Source organism: Leptodactylus fuscus, chromosome 11 (assembly GCF_031893055.1).
Source record: "Leptodactylus fuscus isolate aLepFus1 chromosome 11, aLepFus1.hap2, whole genome shotgun sequence".
NCBI lineage: Eukaryota > Metazoa > Chordata > Amphibia > Anura > Leptodactylidae > Leptodactylus > Leptodactylus fuscus.
The window spans coordinates 58,444,527-58,467,417 of record NC_134275.1 but is presented as its reverse complement, the minus strand read 5'-3'; the positions used below and the strand labels follow the sequence as shown (position 1 = coordinate 58,467,417).

The following is a 22,891-nucleotide window of genomic DNA, read 5'->3' as shown; positions in this document are numbered from 1 at the left end:
GGTCAGGACAAAATAACATGAACACACTTATTTTTTATTGTCAACCCACCATCACCTGTAACAACCCCTTATTTTGTCAGCCACATAGCTTATATCTTGGGTCTAAAATTCTGTTTATTTATTATAGGGGTGCAATGTCTGGTGGCTCAGTGGTTAGCACTGCAGCCTTGCAGTGCTGGAGTCCTGGGTTCAAATCCAGCCAAGAACAATATCTGCAAGGAGTTTGTATGTTTTCCCTATGTTTGCATGGATTTCCTCCCATTCTATAAAGACATACTGATAGGACAAAAAAAAATGTACATTGTGATCCCTATATGGGGTTCACAATCTACATAAAAAAAAGAACTGACAGGAATGATTGTTGGTGTTGCTGAGCTGATGGGTGTGTTGAGCTCTGCTGTTTCCGTGATCACATCTCAGTATGTAAAGACCGGCAAAACAGCTGCAGACAGAAGTTGCTGTGATCAAAACTCAAAGCTTACCTTTGATTTGGCTACTGCAGCATTACCAGGGATATCATCTGTATTCAGTGTACACCTGACAGTATTGGCACCCTTAAACTTCCATTCAACTCTGCAGTATTTTGAGGGGCCTGAATTTCGTGTTTTGGGGTTACAGTTTGATAAAGGGATCTTCTGTCCCTTGCAACAAGCTTTGAGTTGCAACCATGATGGATTCTGTCTGCAGATGTTCAGCCAGTTTTGCATACTTAGATGTGATTAGTGGTTGCGGTGACAGGTGTATCAAGAAGTATCGAAGTTTGTGTTATTTTGTTCAGCGCCAGTATAAATATACGTATCTGTGTTTATGGATGTTTTGTGCAAATATATAATTTCTGGATTGTAGAACAGAATTAGTATCGCTGCACTTTCCTTCCATGATGCTTTACACTACAGCTCTCCTTCCTTACACAGACTCAGCAGGAGGTCAGTAACATTACAGGAAGGACACTTACTAAAACTTATAGCAACAAAGGAAAAGAAAAGAATTGGGGAAATGACGCACATACACGGAGGGTGGAGGAGCCTCAATCAGGGGAGGAGCCTCAATATATCTCAACAAGGATAGCTGGAGGTAAAGTAAGAAACCAGTATTCCATTTCTATACGCCAGCTAGTGAGGTCTGTGTAAAGAGAGACCCCACAGGTCATGGGGAGTACTGCATCACACACTACAATAAAATAGGAGTGTAAAATATCTAGGGCCACAAATATTATAGAATTAAACTCACTCACTGTTCTTTTCCGAGAACATTCCGTAATCCAAGGCACGGTGAGGTTTCCTGATATCTGTGAGAGAAAGACACAAGTTACAGACAGTCCGGACACTCTCTGCTCTTAAGCTGTATATATGAGGACTAGAATATTCCAAGAACTTCCTGTGACGATCAAAGACATTTAGGCAAATCTCAGACTCCTCCTCTCCATATCAAGCTGTCCCTAAAATACTGTTAAAGGAGCATGAGTGCAATGATATAATGTGTAAGTCCATACAATGGTTAGATGTAGAGTTCTAAAACTGTCTATGTTATATATTGTGTGTGCTGTGTGCAGAATCTCCAGTGTACCCTATGTAATACAGCTTCACACTGCTCTCCCCTGCCCATCTATGCTGTGTGCAGAATCTCCACTGTATTCTATGAAACGGAGCATTGCCCGGTTCTCAACCAACTCACAGTACCTGTCTATATTATTTGTTACAATACAGAGGACACTCTACACCAGGGGTCCTCAAACTTTTTATACAGTGGGCCGGAGGCAGAGCAGGTCGCACAGACATTGGGAGCAGTGCCCTCCAATAGGTAAAGTGAAGTGCGCTCCATGGCCTGGCCCGAGCTCCCAAGGAGCTTCATTATAAATGCACGCCTGCCAGCATTGTCGGTGGGGCCAGACAGAAGTGCTTGGCGGGCCGCATGTGGCCCTCGGGCCGCAGTTTGAGGACCCCTGCTCTACATACTTACAAATAATACAGACAGTCAGTCAGATGAGAACTGGGTAATGATCCATCTAATAAAATACAGTGGAGACTCTGCATACAGTACTATGAGAAGAGTGGTACACTGCCTACTATATTATCTGTAGGTGTGCTAAGTACAGAATCTCCAGAGTATTTTGTAAGATGGACCTTTACACTGCTCTTCTCTGACTCACACTGCCTGTCTATATTATCTGTGAGTGCTGTATGCAGAATCTCAATTGTATTTCTTTAAAATGTGGCCCCACACTGCCCTCTCTTGCCACCTAATTTTAAGAGCTGATAAAGAAATCCACAAGGCATACACTAGAGACTTTACATTATTTTTCATAACGTATATAACAATAAAATCACAAATTTTCTTCTATGAAACTCTCAGCCTGTGATCAGCACACTTTTCTCCTGAAATACTCTGTGCTCCTAGAGAGCCTGCTCCTACCTCTATGTAACTCTCAGTCTGTAACCTCCCACAAGATCATCCCATTCCACTCCTTAAATATTATGTGCTGCTGTGAATAGTCAGATTTGAAGACCCTACTAAAATCTACCCCACAGTAGTTGAAACACAAGGGTCCCTCCAGCTTTTGGCCCCTGTCTTTATGATAGGGGTTTACCTGGTAGTTGTTTGGGTTGGGCACCATCCCTCCGGGCTGAGTGGCTATGCTGTAATGTCGGTGCATGCTGTTCCGCGCTGCGTTGTGCCCAGGGTATTGTGTGCTGCTTGTGTTGTGCACTGAGGTATTGTGGGACATGTAGTAGTCACTGTTGAGATACACTGGATTCTCTGCTGGGTCTCTTGTGTTGGGTTGAAGCATTTTGGCACTTCCTGTCCTTACAGGGACTGGCGACAGCGCTGACCGGTTTTCGCGTGGTGAATTGTTGCTTTCCCTAAACCTTGAGCAGAGCTGGTTCTGGGCCCCCATGGACGCCAGCTCTTCCTCCCGGGCGTACTCATCATTCACATCTCCAGTCTCCATAGCAATAGAGAAGCAGGTACTTTCAGGCGGTCGAGGTCTCTCCTCTAGTCCTGCAGTCAGGGTCCTTGAGGAGTGTTCCCCAGGCGCCAAGGAAAACACCTCCCGGATCTCCAGGTTCTTCAGACCACAAACAGACTCTCTGGGCCGCTGCCCGCTGGAAAGGTGAGGAATGGGACTTAAATTTGGCTGTTCAGGTTTGTGCAAGCGTTGCCCGCCAGGAGCCTCTGCTACATTTTTCACGGGCCAAGTCATAGTCTTTTGAGGGGCCATTCTCTCGATCATCTGTCCAGACCCCACAAAGGTTTTCTTGGCAGTGTACATGGAGTTGGCTGTGTTTGCCACATTTTGCTGACGAGATAAAATCACAGTCTTATCATCAATGGGCTGCAAGGAGGCTTTGACCACAGGAGGCTGTCGCTGCACCGGAGCCTGCAGCTTGTGATATTCAGCCTCAGTCCTCACTGGCGCCCTCTGCAGGGCAGGCTTCAGTAGATCGGCCTTAGGTGTGGTGGTCTGAGCTGTGGTCCCTTGTCTAGTAGAGGAGTTATTTGGACTGTACACACAAGTCATGATGAGGTCCCCTCCGGAGGAAGTCCTAGGGGGCTGCTGGTTGCGGGGGATATTTGGCACATTTCTAACAGCCGCCTCTTGGGGACGTGACGGTGAATTAGACACAGAGCCGGGTAACTGGCCTCCACTCTCTACGTAGCTCTTACTGCTCATCTTCCTCCTCTTGTTACCTACCCAAGTCTAGAGAGACAATGGAGATGGGTCAGTTATATGATGCTGGATGGCGGGATACAAGATGGAAAACAAAGAGATGAACCATTCTGCTGTAGTGCATTGTGGGAGAAGTGGAAATACTCTTCTGTCTGGTTCTAATCCTACATCAGGCACAATACAATGTAGAAGAGACATACAGCGGCGCCCCCTAGCAATTAATGGAGAGCTGTAGATGTGACTTTTATACACAATTTACAACAAACCACACAAAACAGTATATAGTTAGTGATGTTACAGCTGTGACTAAGGAGCCTGATCCAAAAACCAACTAAACTGATAACTGTGGAAGGGGACCCTGCTCATAAGGAATCACAATTTATAAGGGAAGGTAGTAGGCACAATAGGTTGCTCATATAGTGGCCTTGTGTCAGCAGGATGTGATTGTGGGGGGAAAGTCTTATGAAGTGTGGTAATACATCCCAGAGTATGAGGGAAGCACAGGAGAAGTCTTAGTGGAAGATGAAAGAAGAGCAAAGCAGAGCAGAGCGAAGAACAAGGTCTTGTGCGAATCAGAGATTACGTGTGAGGAGGTATCAGGAGATTAGGTCATGTATGGAGAGGACAGGTTGAATATACAAAGAGCTACTAATATATGATTTAGTGAGTGAAAAGCTAGTTGGAAGCTTAAAGACCCTCAAACCTTGTAGGGGCCCCTACAAGGAAAAGGATGTGCCTGATGTGCATAACGCACCAGTTTTAATTTCCCCTTGTGATCGGGAGCAGGATCTGTCACAGTGTCCATTGGGGAAATAGGTCTGAACTTGTTTCACAAAGGGGGCTTGGAAAGGTTGAGAAACAGGGTGTGGTGTGAAAACAGGGCAGAATAAAAGGTTACCCTGAGGCATAGGACTTGTGAGACTGATAAGTAGGGGGCAATAAGAGATGGGGGAAAGATGATAAATTCAGTTTTATCCATATTGTGTATTAGGCGGGAGGATAAGAAGAGGGCTATGGCTGGCACTATAGATAGCAGAGTGGTAATGTCTGGGCCTGGAACGTCATCATCGTACCATGATTACAATTGTACCCAGTCAGATCAATCCTCTGGACTTCAGGCTGATACAATGTAAGGAACGATGTGGTCAGGAGAGCGATTTGTGCTTGTATCACAGAGGATTGTCTAGACTGGATATTACTGTGAAGTGTTAGGTCAGGATGGGTTACTTGTGGATGCAAACAACTTTTCTAGTCACTAGGGTTAAGCGATCGAGAAAGATCGGATCCCGATCGTCGATGGAGCAAATTTCACGATCGTGATCAGGATCGGCTGGAAAATGATCGGAAATCGGATTTTAAAATCGATCCTGAAATCTCAAGATTGGCTCAACCCTACTGTATATATAATATACAATTAGGGTTGAGCAATCGGGATCAGGAAAGATCGGATCCCGATCGGCGATCGAGCAAATTTCACGATCGTGATCGGCTGGAAAATGATCAGAAATCGGATTTTAAAATCGATCCTAAAATCTCAAGATCGGCTCAGCCTGACCCTACTAGTCACTGATAGCTAGCGGAGATCTTAAGAATAGTAAAGAATGGAACCACAAAGTATATTAAAAAGCCGCAGAATCATGGGGACAGGTTATGTTTATGTGAATTTAATTTTTGAGGCTTTTTTTGCCCCCGACACACTCACAATTGGATGGGATTTGTTTGCGGCCACTCACCCTGACCACACTGAAGTCCAGCTTTGTCTCCTGTGCACACTGTAATATCAGTTGGAAGCAGCTTTTGCTCTGATTCGTCATGCCGTTGTCATAATATCGCTGTAATATTCTCTGCTGCTCGGCAGTGAACACGGAGCGCAGGTTCATCTGCAACAGGAAAATATAGGAAACTGATGGAAGATCCGTAGCAACAACGCGCCAGAAAGTCAACAAACAGCAAGTCGACGGCGGATTTGTACAGAATTATGGAAACTTGGCACATTTTTCCAAAAATATAGAGCCACAAATTGTGTGTGGTATTGCATCTGGGTCTTTAGTCAGTTTATTAGAAGTGTTATATGGGGAGGGAGTTCAGAAGGGCAGTACGCTGACAGTCAGACACTTGTGCTGGGCTCACTACTAAACATACCACGTGTTAGGGCTGACCGAGTGCGGAATAACTGGGAGCGGCTCTGTGGGGCTCATTGGCTGCCATAACATGTACAGGTTTGAGCAAATCTCTCATCCTTATGGAGTTTAGGCAATGGATACACCGCGATACAATGTAACCGTTCCTGATTTCCATTATGACTCTCCTGTGACACTGGAAAGGGCAGTTTTAACCCGTCTACCCCCTTCAGTACACCCCTTTACACCTTATGTGAGTCCTGCTCAGCCTCCAGCCCAGGGCTATACAATCTGACACAGACTGACAACCTCATATCAAGTGTTACGTAGTGTCCATATCAACTAGGCTGTCAGACACAGAATATCCACAGCAACCAGACTGTCAGACAGCAGCTCAGGGCTGACAACAGAGAACAGTGGCGGCAACATGGGCTCAGTCTGGCGGACCGGCTGCAGCGTTATTCAATACACATTATTTTTGTAATTAAGAGAGAACTCCGACCTCCGGCTGATATCCCTGAGACCCGGTAGAGGTGACTTCCCCCACATTCGGGGCCACGGTTCCCTCCATTCTACGACTGGAACAGGATTTGGTGCAGATTTTCTACAGCCCTAATGAAGAAGAAAATCTCAGGTTATTTCTGCAGAATGTTACACAGAATACATTGCTGTGTGTGTGTAATATATATATATATATATATATATATATATATATATATAGTGACTTGTATATACATATATATCTAATCACTGTTAATTATATACATGATGTCACTGTGTATTGATAAATGTCACTTTAGTACAGTAAACTCGTGGATACGTGACGTCACATCCGTACACAGGCACGCCTCCTATGATGGTTCCATGCACACAGCAGCCCCGCCCCCTCCTGGTCACGTGCTCTGTATCAGTGCGGCCTGAGACAGGTGCAGTGCCTGAGAGAGAGCGAGAGGAATACAGTGCGCATGCTCGGGCAGGGGGGGAGGGGAGGAAGAGACGTAGCTCCCCCCTTCTCTCCCGTACACTGAGGCCGGGGAGGGGGGGCCGGATGATTTCTCATTAACCCCTCGGCTGCTGGAAAGCAGCAGGACGCGTGCTAGGCGGTGCAGGGGTTAGAGAAGCCCCGTGTGGCCGAACTCTGCCTGCATAGGCTGTGGGGGAGGGAGTGCTGGCAGCCCCTCGAGTATCCCTAGTGCCCGCGCCCGCTGCCCCAGCCCCCTCCTCCGGCCTACCGACCCTCGCTCTCCTCCCGTTGCCCACAGGCCACCACCTACCTCCCCCCGCCGCTGGGACCCCCGGGCCTGGCCGGCTCTGCTCCGCTCCGGCTCCAGACAATGAAATCAGCGCGTCCGATCATCAATTCTCATCATGATTGTGACGTCACGGCAGACAGCAGCCAATGGGAGGGCGAGATCAGGGGCCTGACATGGGGGGGATGGTGATCTATGAATAATGAATGTGAGTGTGTCTCACACCCAGCCCAGAGTGTCACACACTGTATCGGAGCTCAGCTCTACACACACTGCATATGTGGCCTCTGGGGTCAGTACTGCAGGCAACATATACATGGCCTGTGCTGAGGTCACTATAGGAATGTATATGGCACATCTATGGCTGTGCTGAGGTCACTATAGGAATCTATACCGTGTATATGGCACATCTATGGCTGTGCTGAGGTCACTATAGGAATGTATACAGTGCATATGGCATATATATGGCTGTGCTGAGGTCACTATAGGAATCTATACAGTGTATACGGCATATATATTGCTGTGCTGAGGTCAGTATAGCAACATATACGGTGTATATGGCACATATATGCCTGTGCTGAGGTCACTATAGGAATGTATACGGCATATATATGGCTGTGTTGAGGTCACTGTAGGAATCTACAGTGTATACGGCATATATATTGCTGTGCTGAGGTCACTGTAGGAATCTATACAGTGTATAGGGCACATATATGCCTGTGCTGAGGTCACTATAGGAATGTATACGGTGCATACGGCATATATATGGCTGCGCTGAAGTCAGTATAGCAACATATACGGTGTATATGGCACATATATGGCTGTGCTGAGGTCACTATAGGAATCTATACAGTGCATACGGCACATATATGGCTGTGCTGAGGTCACTATAGGAATGTATACGGTACATAAATGGCTGTACTGAGGTCACTATAGGAACATACAGGATTAGGCAGGGAGGTATGGATCATATGAAATAACAGTTACACACTCATTTTTCAACAAAACTCAAATTTTATTTTTTCAATGTGTAGCTTGGATGTTGCCATTACAAAAATCAAAGAAAAACAAAAGAAAAAAGAAATTAAAACATTGCTTACGGCCGAACGTCCAGGGCTGGCTTTAATTGCTTGACGCACCCTTTTGATGTTTTCGGGGTCCGTACTGCTCAGTCACCTCCTCTTGCAGTTCCGGGTCTCAAAGAACCTGTTCATTGAAAGTGATTCACCCACTTCATTATCGTGACAAACTTCGGAACACGACCATGGCGGCCAACGTAGAAATGATTCCGGAAATGTCTCTGTGTTTGAATGACAGAATGGCCCATTTCAATAAAGGTGTTTACACGAACACACGACGCTCTATCGACCACGTCTCTATTGCTACTGAAATGGCGGCTCCTGACGAGGAGATACCCCCACTCGTTATCCACCAAGGTTATCCCCACCTTGCGTGGCACCTCGTTCATATCATCCATACCTCCCTGCCTAACCCTGTAAATGGCTGTGCTGAGGTCACTATAGAAATATATATATACAGTGTAGATGGCACATATATGGCTATGCTGAGGTCACCATAGTAATATATACACTCACCGGCCACTTTATTAGGTACACCTGTCCAACTGCTCGTTAGCACTTAATTTTTAATCAGCCAATCACATGGCGGCAACTCAGTGCATTTAGGCATGTAGACATGGTCAAGACAATCTCCTGCAGTTCAAACCGAGCATCAGTATGGGGAAGAAAGGTGATTTGAGTGCCTTTGAACGTGGCATGGTTGTTGGTGCGAGAAGGGCTGGTCTGAGTATTTCAGAAACTGCTGATCTACTGGGATTTTCACGCACAACTATCTCTAGGGTTTACAGAGAATGGTCCGAAAAAGAAAAAACATCCAGTGAGCGGCAGTTCTGTGGGCGGAAATGCGTTGTTGATGCCAGAGGTCAGAGGAGAATGGCCAGACTGGTTCGAGCTGATAGAAAGGCAACAGTGACTCAAATAGCCACCCGTTACAACCAAGGTAGCCAGAAGAGCATCTCTGAACGCCGCACAGTACGTCGAACTTTGAGGCAGATGGGCTACAGCAGCAGAAGACCACACCGGGTGCCACTCCTTTCAGCTAAGAACAGGAAACTGAGGCTACAATTTGCACAAGCTCATCGAAATTGGACAATTGAAGATTGGAAAAACGTTGCCTGGTCTGATGAGTCTCGATTTCTGCTGCGACATTCGGATGGTAGGGTCAGAATTTGACGTCAACAACATGAAAGCATGGATCCATCCTGCCTTGTATCAACGGTTCAGGCTGGTGGTGGTGGTGTCATGGTGTGGGGAATATTTTCTTGGCACTCTTTGGGCCCCTTGGTACCAATTGAGCATCGTTGCAATGCCAAAGCCTACCTGAGTATTGTTGCTGACCATGTCCATCCCTTTATGACCACAATGTACCCAACATCTGATGGCTACTTTCAGCAGGATAATGCGCCATGTCATAAAGCTGGAATCATCTCAGACTGGTTTCTTGAACATGACAATGAGTTCACTGTACTCCAATGGCCTCCACAGTCACCAGATCTCAATCCAATAGAGCATCTTTGGGATGTGGTGGAACGGGAGATTCGCATCATGGATGTGCAGCCGACAAATCTGCGGCAACTGTGTGATGCCATCATGTCAATATGGACCAAAATCTCTGAGGAATGCTTCCAGCACCTTGTTGAATCTATGCCACGAAGAATTGAGGCAGTTCTGAAGGCAAAAGGGGGTCCAACCCGTTACTAGCATGGTGTACCTAATAAAGTGGCCGGTGAGTGTACGTTGTATACACATAACTCCCAACTTGTTACCCCACAGTATGATATCCCTCTCCTGGTGCCTTAGTTTAAACTGGTGTAAACTAGAGGCAGACATGACCCCCCCTCCAGCTACCAGACGCCGATAAGTTGATACTGGGACAGGAGCCGGAATCTGGGACGGTTGGTAGGTATCTATACAATATACTGTATATGTCCTGTGCTGAGGTCACTACTGCACATCTGCTAACTTTCAAAGGATATAAAGAGGGAGAAGATGTTTAGCGCCCAATTTCGCTCTACCCATTTTTAGGTTGACTCTGCGCCTTGTCATTCATGTTTCTATGTGCCCCCACACAGTATAATCCTCTTACGGTCACCCTAACATTACATGAACTCACATAATGTTCCCCTCATTATGAAGTCCCTCTACCACTGCTATTAGGGGAAATTAGAGAGGGCAACCAGAGGCAGACAAGTCACCCCCCACCCACTCTGGGGTCCCGGAGCACAGAGGAATGAACCTCACACAGGGCGGTGAAGCAGGGACAGGACCTGTAATCCAGGACGGTTGGTAGGTGTATGCTACTGCTCTTTCATTTTACCGCAGCACAGATATGTAAATATCCATCCGCCTCCATCTTCTTCTATCGTTTAAGGTCTGGCCCATCTGTGGTTTTTTTTTTACAAGTTTTTTTTCTTCATTAAAGGGATTCTACCATTAAAAACCTTTTTTTCTCATTGATACATAGGAATAGCCTTAAGAAAGTCTATTCTTCTCCTACCTTTAGATATCTTCTCCACCTCGCCATTCAGTTAAAATCCCGTTTTTCACCGGTATGCAAATAAGTTCTTGCAGCACTGGGGGTGTCCCCAATGCTGCGAGAGAACTCTCCAGCACCGCCTCCATCTTCTTCAGCAACGGGGTCTTCATGCGGCTTCTTCTGGGGGTTGGATTCAAACTTCTAGGCCTTGAGCAAAGCCAAATGCGCATGCCCACCGGTCACAAGAAAATGGCCACTTGCACAGTATTGTAAGGTGTGTCTGTGAGGGGGCGTGGTCAACTAATTTGGAAGCCTTAAATCCAGCTGGTGTAGCACCTGGAGGCCAGTTGTGCAGGAGAACAGTGGTATGGATAAGTGTGCTGCAGAGGCTTGGAGATCGGCTGGATTTGTATGGTAGATTCCCCCCTTTTACTTGCTCTTAGCTTTGACTTTGGGGCCCCGTGGCAGCTCTGAAGGTGACTGTTCTTATAGTGAGATCTGTGCCTGATCGTTATTAAAGATCTATGCCTTGGCGGGTGTTATAGAGAGCTATGCTTGCCAGTTCTTCTTGAGAGTAGATCCTGATGGGTTTGGCTGTCTGTCATTGTGTTACTGTGATATTTCGGTGGGTTATTACTATAATGCACTGATGGAACCAGCTTCCCTTAGTCCTAATGGCATTAATAGGTCTATCCCATAGTCTGGCGGTCTCTACTGCTTTGTCATTGTGTTGTGTTAATTTGGTGGGTTATTGCTTTAAAGAGGACCTTTCACCATTTTGCCCACAGGCAGTTCTATATACTGCCGGAAAGCTGACTGTGCGCTGAGTTCAGCGCACTGTCGGCTTTCCCGATCTGTGCCCGGTGTGAAGAGCTTACGGTCCGGTACCGTAGCTCTTCTATGGTCAGAAGGGCGTTTCTCACACTCAGTCAGAGACGTCCTTCTTCACAGCACAGCCAAACGCGCTGTGCTGTGAGAGCTGGGAGGAACGCCCGCCTCCCTCCCTGATAATGCTCGTCTATGGACAAGTACTGCGAGCAGAGGGAGGGGGCGTTCGTCCCGGCTCTCACAGTACAGCGCGATTGGCTGTGCTGTGAAGAAGGACGTCTCTGGCTAACTGTCAGAAACGCCCTTCTGACCATAGAAGAGCTACGGTACCGGGACCATAAACTCAGATGTTTTGTATTAAATATTAAGGTTGAACTTAATGAAGGGGGCCCATGAAACTGGGGGGCAAATGGAGGGGGGGGGGAACGGCATGAAACTGGGGACAGATGGAGGGGGCCCAATGAAACTGGGGGGCAAATGAAGGGGAGGGGGGTAAGCATGACACTGGGGCAGATGGGGGTGGGGGGGGTGGAACAGCATGACACTGGGGCAGAGACGGGGGACATGAAACTGTGGGCAGATGAAGGGGGAGAACGGCATGAAACTGGGGACAGAGATGGAGGGGGGGCATGAAACTGGGGGCAGAGGAAGGGTGTATATGAAACTGGGGAAGAGATGGAGGGGGGGCATATAATTTATGGGTGACTGTAGGAGGGTTATACTGTGTGGGAGCACATGATAAATGAATGAGAATGGGCGGGGTCAACATAAGTGGGTGGAGCACATTTTGCCCCACTTTCTGCTCTTTAAAAATTGGGAGGTATGGCGTTGGTGACGCCACACTCCTGCATGACGTCACTCACTTCATCTGCAACGCACAGTGTCTCGACTCCCCCACCTCCTTTACAAGGGGGCCCACTGAGGCTCTGTCGCCCAAGGGCCCATAAAAACCTGGAGCCGGCCCTGGTTGTAATACTACAACTCCCAGCATGCATACTTGCTCTGCTGTAATTGGAACTTCCATGGAAGTGAATGGAGCATGTTGGGAGTTGTAGTTTCACAACAGCTGGAGTGCCGAAGGTTGTTGACCCCTGCCATATAGCAACACGAAGCAACCATAGTGGAGGATCAGAGCAGTATTCAAGAGTCAGATCCAGGTGTGCTTGATCTGGCGTCTGTTTTGTCTGTGACATTCACCGTTCAGGACGCCATACTGAAGCCCTGATATTAGGAAGAAAGAGACTGTGGAGAATAAGTAGCGCTCCTCAGTCTTTGTCATTATTACTTGACTTTGTATTTACTGGTAATGCAGGTTTATTAATTCTCATTCAAGGATGATGCAGATTTTGATAACCCACAGTATATGGAAGTATGAAAAGTGACGTGATGAAATGTCCCCAAGGTGGACATGATTTAATTTCTGTTCTGCTGGTACTTGGACTGATCTGCTGATATTCCCTTTACCACATGGAAACATTGTCCACCCCAGATATATACGAACCGCTAGTGGTGTTGGAAGCTGGTCTGTGCAGCGCCCCTATACTGCCCCGTGTACTACTGTTGAATATAGGTCCTTTTGACGTTGCATCAGCCTGACAGAATAAAGCACCTTCCCCGGGTGCCCTGGAGTTTACAGCAATGGTGCAAATACCGGGGTAGTGGCTGCCACAGAGCCCAGGAGTAATCGCAGCAGGTAACAGGGCCTATTTACTTACCAATCCCTGCTCCTAATCACGGCCTTCTGCAGATGTGGCCGTAATAAGGAGCAGGGATTGGTAAGTGAGGTCGTGGGGCCCGTGAACCCCAACAAAACACTGCTTTCATTATTCTCGGAGAACTTTTCAGACCCTGGAGTATAAGGGGAGGTAAGGGTACAAAAACATTCTCTCCTGCGCTCTGACAGTCTGCTGGCCAAGCTGGCATCATTATGTGTAACAGTATTAGTGTGTGTGGCAATGCGTTTTTGCAGGGGGGCGGGAGGGCTCATTTCAAATGTTGGCCTTAGGGCTGTCCACATAAATAAAATGAGACCCAGAGACCAGACCCAAAAATTCAGACACCACACAGTTAAGTAAATTCTGATCAGATGTGAAAGAGGTACAGACCCTAGAATTTCTGCAGATCCCGGACCAGACCTTAGAATTACTCCATACCCTATAGAAACCTTTAATAACTTCAGACGTGAAAGAAGTATAAATCCCAGATCAGATCCTACAAGACGTACAGACCCCCGCCATCAGCAAGTAGGATCTCAGGGCTCTTCCTATGGCTTGTGTATGGGTTTCCCTCATACATGGATGTCCAGCAGGTCTTTTTGTAATATTAGTATTATCTCGTCCTCTCACATTGAGCCGCTGCTGTATCACCAGCTCATGAAAAGCAAACAAGCGATTAATTAGAAGCGCGGTATTAAAGTGTAATAGGAGTCCAGATCCGCAGCTTCTAGATGATAATGAGCGGCCTGACACTCTGACAACTGTAATTACAATTATTACACCAATTACTCTGTAGGAGAATCACAATGGCCTCTCACAGATGATCCCCGCATACAGCCACTTGCTGGAAAACAGCAGATAGGACCAAAATGTGAACGACCGTCTGTAAGCAGAATCATAAATGTGGATATTGTACGTAGCCTCTCAATTTCTAGGAAAGGAGAGAGTTAATAGTAAAGTCTTGAGATTACAGCAGCCTCTGCAATGTGAGCGGGGTGTGATCACAGGATAACAGAAGTTATAAGGGAGAAGAAAAGAGCAAGGAATGATAAAAGTAATGGCCTTTCACTGGGGTGTAGCTAAACTATATCGCGATCCCTGGTTATATAAGGAGATAATATTTGAGGACTGTATGGCGGTTTTATTTCAGAGCTGCTAAGCGGGATTGTATGACGCTGTCGTATGTGTGTTGTCTAGCAGTGGTTAAGTATTGCATGGTTCTGCTACAGTGCAGTATATAGATCCTATATGATACTGTACGGTTTCATACAGGGCCAATATATTGTAACAGTATGCGAGACCCTGTATGATACTGTACAGTATGTGGGTCCTGTTTGACACCGTACAGTAAGTGGCACTGGGACAGTCCCGGATTGTAGGTCGTATCCCCCTGTCCTGGTTGGCGGGAGGTATTTCCCGGATTCAACTAGCCTGTGTCTGGACTGTCGTTCTGTTTGCTTTGTCAGCCTGTTGGCCTTGTTGTCAGTCTCTACGGCTGTCGATACTGCTTTGTCTTGTTTTCTTTCTTTGCGTTATTTTATAGACGGTTCCTGACAACTCTCCGATACTTTGTCCATAGTCATTAGTTGGATCTTTGCGAAGCTGCAGTTAATGGCACAGAACAAGACGCGTCACTCCCCCCCCCCCTTCCCCCAATGTGTGCTTTACTAACACAGAACATAATATCATATTTTATTATTATATATCCTACTAATATTATAAGTATGAAAGTTTGTGTGTTTGGATGTTTGTGAGTTTGGATGTTTGTTCCTCAATCACGCTAAAACGCCTGGACGGATTTGCGTGCAATTTTCCACAAACATAGTTTTCCCTTAGGATTGAGTCACAGGCTACTTTTGGTGCCACTAAACAACATGGCTTCCTAGAAGGAGACTCACAAAAGCAGGACTCCTAGCCCCAGCTATAGACTCACACACTGCCTGTATTTCCTGCCTCAACCTGCCTGCACACTCCTTACTGTCACCTCAGGAGTAGCCCTCACTCTACTCATTCATATTTACATATAGCCATTGTCTGTATCACTACATACACAATACAACACATCACATTGTCTGTATCACTACATACACAATACAACACATCACATTGTCTGTATCACGACATACACAATACATCACATCACATTTGCTAGCCCACCAAACTTTTTAAAGCACTTTTACAGTTTCACACGTCTGTGTCCGCCCAATTCTCAAATCACCGCAGACGAAGTCGCGGGTAAAAGCTAGTATATATATATATATGTAGAATCAAAGGAGCTGACTACTACTCCTATCATCATGACCACGCACATTATGCAGATCATAATTATGAAGTGTGACGTTTAGGGCAACTCAAAGAAATATAATGTGTAGGACGTGTCAGAATATTCATATATTACTGCCATATAATTGTCACAGTAGTCCTCTGATATTGCCATATGACAGCGCCATGTGACACCTATGCATCATATAAAGTGTAATTTATGGACTCAGTGGCGTAAGTACGACCGTAGTCATTGATGAGGTCCAAAAAACAGCAGGGAGTCGCGCTGGAGCACAGGAGAGGTGAGTTATGTTTTTCATCTCCGCAGAAGTGAGTTTGTAAGGGTTGTACATGAAATTTTTGCCACAATTTCAATGAACACTGTAGGGGCCACCATGGGACATTATACTGTGTGCAGGGCCTACTATCAGTGCTGCACCTCTAATGAGGCGAGGTGAGGCAGCCGCCTCGGGCAGTGGACCGGAGGGGGGCGGCAGCCCGGGCATTTTTTTTTTTTCCTTTGAACCAGCGCAGGCGAGCTGCCACTCTCCTTGCGCTGGTTCAGATGTCTACATATCAGCTTAGGTGGCGTCATCACGCCACCTACGCTGATACGTAGACATCTGACTGCCGAGAGAAGAGTATCACGGAGGCGGAGCAGCAGCAGCAGCGAGATCGGTAAGTATAATAACGTTTTTTGTTTTATAATAGGCCGCTACCTGCTGGAGATACTCCAGCAGGTAGCGGCCTATTTACCAACCTCCCCGGATCTGCTCACTGCCGCCCCCGCTTCCCCTTGTACTATAGGCCGCGGAGGCCAGCAGTGAATAGGCCCGGACCAGGCCGCGATCCCACTGCCGCTATTATTATACTCGGAGGTCTTTTCAGACCCCCGAGTATAATAATCGGAGCCCCAGGGAAGGTGAGGGAACATAACAAACACTGTTACTTACCTCTCCGGGATCCGATGTTAATCCTAGCAGGCTTCGGGCCTATATGGTAATGCCCAGATGTCACGTGGTCTGGGATATTACCATATAGGCCCGAAGCCTGCACTAGCAGTACCATATAGGCCCGAAGCCTGTGCTAGTAGTGATAGCCTGTTACTGCTACCATACAGGCGGGTGAAGAGCTATTGGTGCCGGTACTGTAGCTCTTCACAGTCAGAAGAGCGTTCCTGACAGTCTGTCAGGAACGTTCTTCTTCCCAGCAGCCCCTATAGTGCTGTACAGTGTGAGCGAGGAGGAGGGGGCGTTCCAGCAGTATATAAAACTGCCTGTGCCCCAAACCCATGAAAGGTCCTCTTTACCATCGGATCCCGGAGAGATGAGTAACAGTGTTTATTATGTTCCCTCATTTCCCCTGGGGCTCCGATTATTATACTCTGAAAAGATCCCTGGGTATAATAATAGTTCATGGTTGTGCAACTGTGGGGCATAATAGAGCTCGAAGGGTCCACTGTGGCCCCTGTAACCTCTATTATGCCCCCGCCCCCCTGCAGCCTCTATTATGCCCCACAGTTTATTGTGCCACTGTGGGGCGTAATGTGTGGAGAAGTGAGGAGTCAAAGATGTCTGTGTTGCAAATTTTACAGAGTCAAGTCACAGCTCAAAGAAATGGTCATGGCGGTCCAAAGGGAAGAGATGGGAGATGTGGGGACACGTCTCCTACATTGTATTTATTGTAATGTTCCCCCCCTGCTGTCTGAGGCGGACAGTCAAAAGATGAACAACACCCCCCTCCCCCGAAGTCAATCTGGGGGGGGGGGGCGTCTTTCGTTCGTCCGCCTCAGGCAGCAGAGAGGCTAGGTTCACCACTGGCCTCTAAGGGATATTATACTGTGTGGAGAGGCTACTATGGGACATTATACCGTGTGGTGGGATTGCTATGTGATATTATACTGTCTGGAGGCCACTTCGGTTCATTATAGTGTTTCTAAATGAGGCGCTATACTTTATGGAGACCAGGAAAGGGGGCGCTATGCCAAGGGGATGGCTCAAGTCTAAAGTTTGCTATGGGGCTCAGTATTTGCTAGTTTCACAATGTTCACGGTGCCCATATAATAGTGTAAATTGTGGTGTAGTGTATGGTAGGTATATAGTAGGGGATAGTGTATGGTAGGTATATAGTAGGCTGTAGCATATGGTAGTTCTATATAAGGGCTCCATGCACCTTCCTCTGTATACCTTGGGTATCTCTGTGTATTGTATGATGTGTATACACGTAATATGGACTTTCCTGACCCCCGATGCCTCTAATCTTCCCCTAGTAACCACGGCCACAAGCTGTGGCTGATCAGAGCTATGCGGCTGTGCCCACTGTGCGCGCTGCGCTATCAATGCTCGCTAATAACCGTCTTTATAGCAGAGTGTGGGAGATAACCGCTCCCTAATTCAGCGGCAGCTGTGCGCCATTGCTGCTCCGTTGACTGGCGTGTTAAAAGATTCTTGTCTTAATAACACCTGAAAACCTTGTAATTGTAGAACAGTTTGAGATCCGCAGAATATTGGCGGTAAATGATAGTTATTAGGGCTCCGGCGCTGCGCGCTGATCTAATCGCAGCTCTCTGAACCTCTCAGCGTTCGGTGAATTAGTAGAGTCATTATTGTTTGGGGATCATTCACATACTTGTCATGTGATTGGTGGGATTATAGCTGCCTAGGAAAAAGCCTTCCCCCCTAAAAGTTACAGAGCGCAGCGTTGGAGCAAGCCCCGGCTTCTGTCTGGAGCACATACATACCTCCCAACTTTCAAAGGACAGAAAGAGGGACAAAATACATATAGTGCGCTGTGGATAATTTAGCTCCACCCACTTCTAAATTGACTCTGTCCATTCTGATCCATTTCTCTTTGTGCTCCCCACACAATAACCCTAATAACCCTGGCTCTGGCTGCCTTCAGCATCTTCCTGACGCCTCTGCCAAGGCCTGTGATTGGTCCTCAGTGGTCACGTGGGGGCACACTAACTTCATTTAGGGCAAAGCAAGTCCCACGGATGGCAGAATGTGGTGGGCGACACACTGTCCTATTCGCAGTTTCAGGTCACCACCCATTGGCAGACCTTGTGTGAGATCTAGTCGGGAGGTCATGATGGAGCTGGTACGTCATTCCTTATCTGAAGAAACCTGGCATGGTCACGTGTGCGTTATCCGACTGCTCTGGCGGTAAAGTATAGAGATGAGCAAACACTGTTCGGATCAGCCGATCCGAACAGCATGCACCCATAGAAATGAATGGAAGCACCTGTGACGCTGACTTTGCCGGTGGCCGACGTCACAGGTGCTTCCATTCATTTCTATGGGTGCGTGCTGTTTGGATCGGCTGATCCGAACAGTGTTCGCTCATCTCTAGTAAAGTACCCTTGGAGGAGGCTCTCTTTCTGGACGTTACGATTCATTTATTGATGAGTTTACGTGCCAGAGAAGCATTGGCAAATGTGGCAAAGAAATATCTGGTTGGGTTTTCCTTCATGTTGAAGCTCTTGTTCATTAGTGATGTCCCCAAACAGTTAGCCATTTGTCAAGCTTTGAAAGACTGGAAATAAAAGTCTGTCCAGTGTGAGGCCAGACAATTGTTACAGAGTCTAATGTCCATGTTGTCGTGGTCTGTACAGATAAGATCAGATAATAAGATAAGATAATCCTTTAATAGTCCCACAGTGGGGAAATTTCAGTATGTTACAGCAGCCTAGTAATACAGATACAGGATAATACACAGTAATATAATACAGACGTAGGCACACATATGCTGAGAAGAGAAGATATAGTAGGAGTCCATAGCAGCTAAGGAACAGAGGAAGGAAGACTTTATAATCATTAGTTTTCTGTACAGAGTGATCTTTGCTGGTGAGGTTCGCTTGTTTTGGAGCGTCCTTTGCCTCGGCCTTTTTTGGGGCTCTGCAGATTGGTTAGCCGGTTAGCACCAGCAGTAAAAAAAAAAAAAAAAAAAGTTGGAGGTCTGTCTTCAAAGGATGTGTTGATCGTTGCGCACGAGGTCTGCATTTGCATTCGCGGGTCATAAATTTACATTTTTGGCAGATGGACTTGGCTGACCATTCGTGCATTGGGGGACACCTTCTGCCGGTTGCACTGGTTCAGGAATACACCAGTCACAGGTAATGCTTTAGTGACGCCCTCTTAGCACACAGGTTGGACAGCCTGCTAACTAAGTTCTAACTTATTTCTATCTTTAAGAGGTGTCTTTTGAAGCTGGGGCTGGATCCAAAGATTTTGGTTCCCACTCCTCCTGGATCGGGGCAGTGACTGTTGCCTGTGGTATGGATATGGAGGAAGTGCTGTGCTTCAGGAGATGGAAGTCAGAATGTAATAAATCCTACACCTGTTTTGATTTGTTAACCTCTTAATTTTCCCCTGCAGCCTGGCCCCCACCCCCATTGTAGCAGTTTGGTGCAGCGGGGTCTGTGGTGGCACCAAATTTTGCCATCGGTTGTTTGCATTAGCTGGGATTACAGAGAAATAGAGACTGAGAATTCTGACTTGCTGCTTTGGGATGTGAACCCAATTAAGAATGACATTTTTCACTTGGGGTTGCAGGATGGCTCAGAGAAGGCCCTCTATAAAAGCAGGAGTTTTGGCAGTTTCCTGGTCTGGAGAATTCAGTTGTTTGGTTAACACCATGCCAAGGAGGAAAGACATCATCAATGAATTGTTACTGCCATTAATCTTGGAAAGGATATAAGCTGTTCTCCAAGCAAACTAAACTCCATCATTCAATAGTGAGAAATTGTTCACAAGTGGGAAATATTCAAGACAGTGGTCAATTTTCCCAGCAGTGGACGTCCCAGTAAATTCACCCCAAGGGCAAACCATGCAAATACTGAAGAATAACATCCAGAGGAGTAGCTAGTGTTCATTACAGGGGGAGCAAACAAATCCAAGTGGGCTCCTAACATGAATACTTTCACTATATAGTGACCATATAGTGGTACATGCCAGTTCCACACAGGACTCTGCAGGCAATATAAGTGAATACAATTGTTCGCATTTAGTCTCTTCCTTCTGGACCTGACTGTCAGGATCGACTTCTCCCATCTTCCATCTTTGACTTGTATCTTAAAAGTCTACAGCACAGGTATCTTTGGCTCTTCATTTTGCCAGCCAGTCAGTTTTAATTACCCCTCTTAATACCTATAAGTGCTCGTTCACATCTGTGCCCGGTCTCTGTTCTGCAGGTTTCCGTTTCCTGCACAAAACTGAGCAGGAGACGGAAACCTGCAGGACTTTCATACCGGGGTTTGAAAGATGTCTGGTTGTGAGCGCCGGTGAGTGTTATATGCTCTCCGCCGCGAAACTGATTTTTTAAAATTGGACACAGTCAGACATGCAGTACTCTGTGTCCGGTTTAAAAAACCCGGTTTTGCAGCGGAGAGCATAAAACGCTCACCGGCGCTCACGGCTGGACCTGGTCTGCATGCAGAAGACGGAAAGCTCAGAATGGACTCCAGGCGCTAGTGTGAACCTAGCGTAACTAAGCTTAAAAAAAACTAAATAAATAAAAAGTTATGCTCCCCTTCCTGCGATCCTGACGAATGGAGCTGCCTCCTCCTCCCTGCTCATGCGCAGGAAGTCTATGTCTCAGCACAGGTGGCGTGATGCTATGACGTCATCGGCGTTACTCACCAATCCCCGCTCCTGCGTTCGGGTCTCCACTTTCAGTTTTCGTCTTCTGCATGCAGAAAACGGAAACCTGTCATGCCGAGTCTGCCTGTGAGCGCCGGTGAGTGTTTTATGCTCACCGCTGCGACACTGTTTTTTTTAAACCGGACACAGAGTACTGCATATCTGACTCTGTGTCCGGTTATAAAAAAAACTGTTTCGCCCTGGAGAGCATAAAACGCTCACCGCCGCTCACTTTTCAAACCCATTCAAATGAATGGGTTTGAAAAATGCCTGCAGCTCCCCTGAAACTGGGCAAGAAACCGAAACCTGAAAGTGGAGACCCGGGGCGCAGATGTGAACGAGCTCTTATTGGAACGCCTATGTATTGATATGTGCTGACTTTCACCTTGCAGACCCTTGAGAAAGCAGGGTCAAAATGCATGTTGGGGCTGGAGGTGGAGCTCCTGCACAATCCCTTGGATGAGCTGCCGTATTATTGGTGTTTCTTACTGATGTGTACTTGTTTGGGTCTAGGTGTATCTATTTCTATGTATCTGATATAACTGATTGTTACTTTGCATCATATTGGCATAGCTGTTTACTGATCCCAGTGTAGTTGCCCAGCCTGCCGCCATATGCTTTACGCACTCATGTTCTATTACTCAAATTTGCACTAACACTTTCCCTGGAGACTTCTTATATTTATTAAGTGAATATATTATGTATTTATTTACATCATTAATTATGATTTATGTGCTATGATTTACATCTGTGCGGTATAGTCATCATTTATTTATTATTTATTTACATATCTTATTTATGATATATTATGCTACTCTATGAAGTCGGATCTCTTTTTTGATCAGTGAGATACTTTGTAACTTTTCTTGTGTATTGGATTTGCCATAACCTCCGCCCCCTTTTTGGGTTGCTCACATTCAATTTTTAACTGTTTTTATTCAATTTTTGGCTTTGTAATAATAAACTTGTTTTTGGTATTTTTCTTATGTTATTATTTAGAACAGGGGTGCCCAATACGTCGATCACGATCTACTGGTAGATTGCAAAGGACGTATGGGTCGATCGCGGGATGCAGGGATCCCTGGTGTCTGCTTCTTCACAGTGCAGGCTGAGAATCATCTCCGGACACTGGCAGGCTGGGGATGCGGCAGCCCCGCCTGCCAGTGTCTGTAGATGACTCTCAGCCTGCGCTGAGAAGAAGCAGACACTGGGGATCCCTGGGCAGCCACAGAACGCCGCTGTCTTGCTCTCGCGATCCGCCCGGCCCCGCCCACATGCCTGGCCCCACCCACAGACACACCCGCCCATAAGCCTGCCCAGTCCTGCTCATAGGCCCGCCCTGGCCCCGCCCTAGTAGATCTTTTGCCTTGGTCAGCTAAAAAGTAGCTCACACTCTGAAAAAGTGTGAGCACCCCTGATTTAGAAGATCATCAGTATACCTTATTATTAGTTTATTGTTGTATTTTCGTTACTTTCCATAATTGGATAGAAATGTAGGATTGCTATATAGTCCTAGGAGCCCTGACAGTGTCATACACTATATTTTATAGATATATATAGTCCTAGGAGCCCTGACAGTCTCATACACTGTTTTATAGATATATAGTCCTAGGAGCCCTGACAGTGTCATACACTATGTTTTATAGACATGTAGTCCTAGGAGTCCTGACATCAGTGGTGTGCGTAGGAGCATTATCCCCAACAAATGCTCCTATTGTTCTTGGAGGTCTCTTCAGACCCCAATGTATAATGATCAGGGGTCCAGGATGAGCGAACTTAATAACCAGTGTTACTCATCTCTCCTGGGCTCCAGTGTGATTCCATGCTGTCATCAGGATTCTGTAGTGACGTT

General features: G+C 46.6%; 1 protein-coding gene across 3 annotated transcripts in view; it reads right to left on the bottom strand.

Moving 5' to 3' along the window:
* HDX (highly divergent homeobox) overlaps positions 1 to 7,154 on the bottom strand; it is a 35,583-nt gene extending 28,429 nt beyond the window's left edge. For 2 of the 3 annotated variants that reach the window (XM_075261058.1, XM_075261059.1), the window contains exons 1-5: positions 7,065 to 7,154; positions 6,293 to 6,402; positions 5,404 to 5,550; positions 2,588 to 3,700; positions 1,235 to 1,288 (exon numbers count right to left, since the gene is read on the bottom strand). In XM_075261058.1, coding sequence (XP_075117159.1) covers positions 1,235 to 1,288; positions 2,588 to 3,700; positions 5,404 to 5,550; positions 6,293 to 6,361 — 1,383 coding nt within the window. In that variant the 5' untranslated portion in view covers positions 6,362 to 6,402; positions 7,065 to 7,154. The remainder of the gene's footprint in view (positions 1 to 1,234; positions 1,289 to 2,587; positions 3,701 to 5,403; positions 5,551 to 6,292; positions 6,403 to 7,064) is intronic. The other variant, XM_075261060.1, reaches the window with a different exon arrangement.
* Positions 7,155 to 22,891: the final 15,737 nt, after the last annotated feature.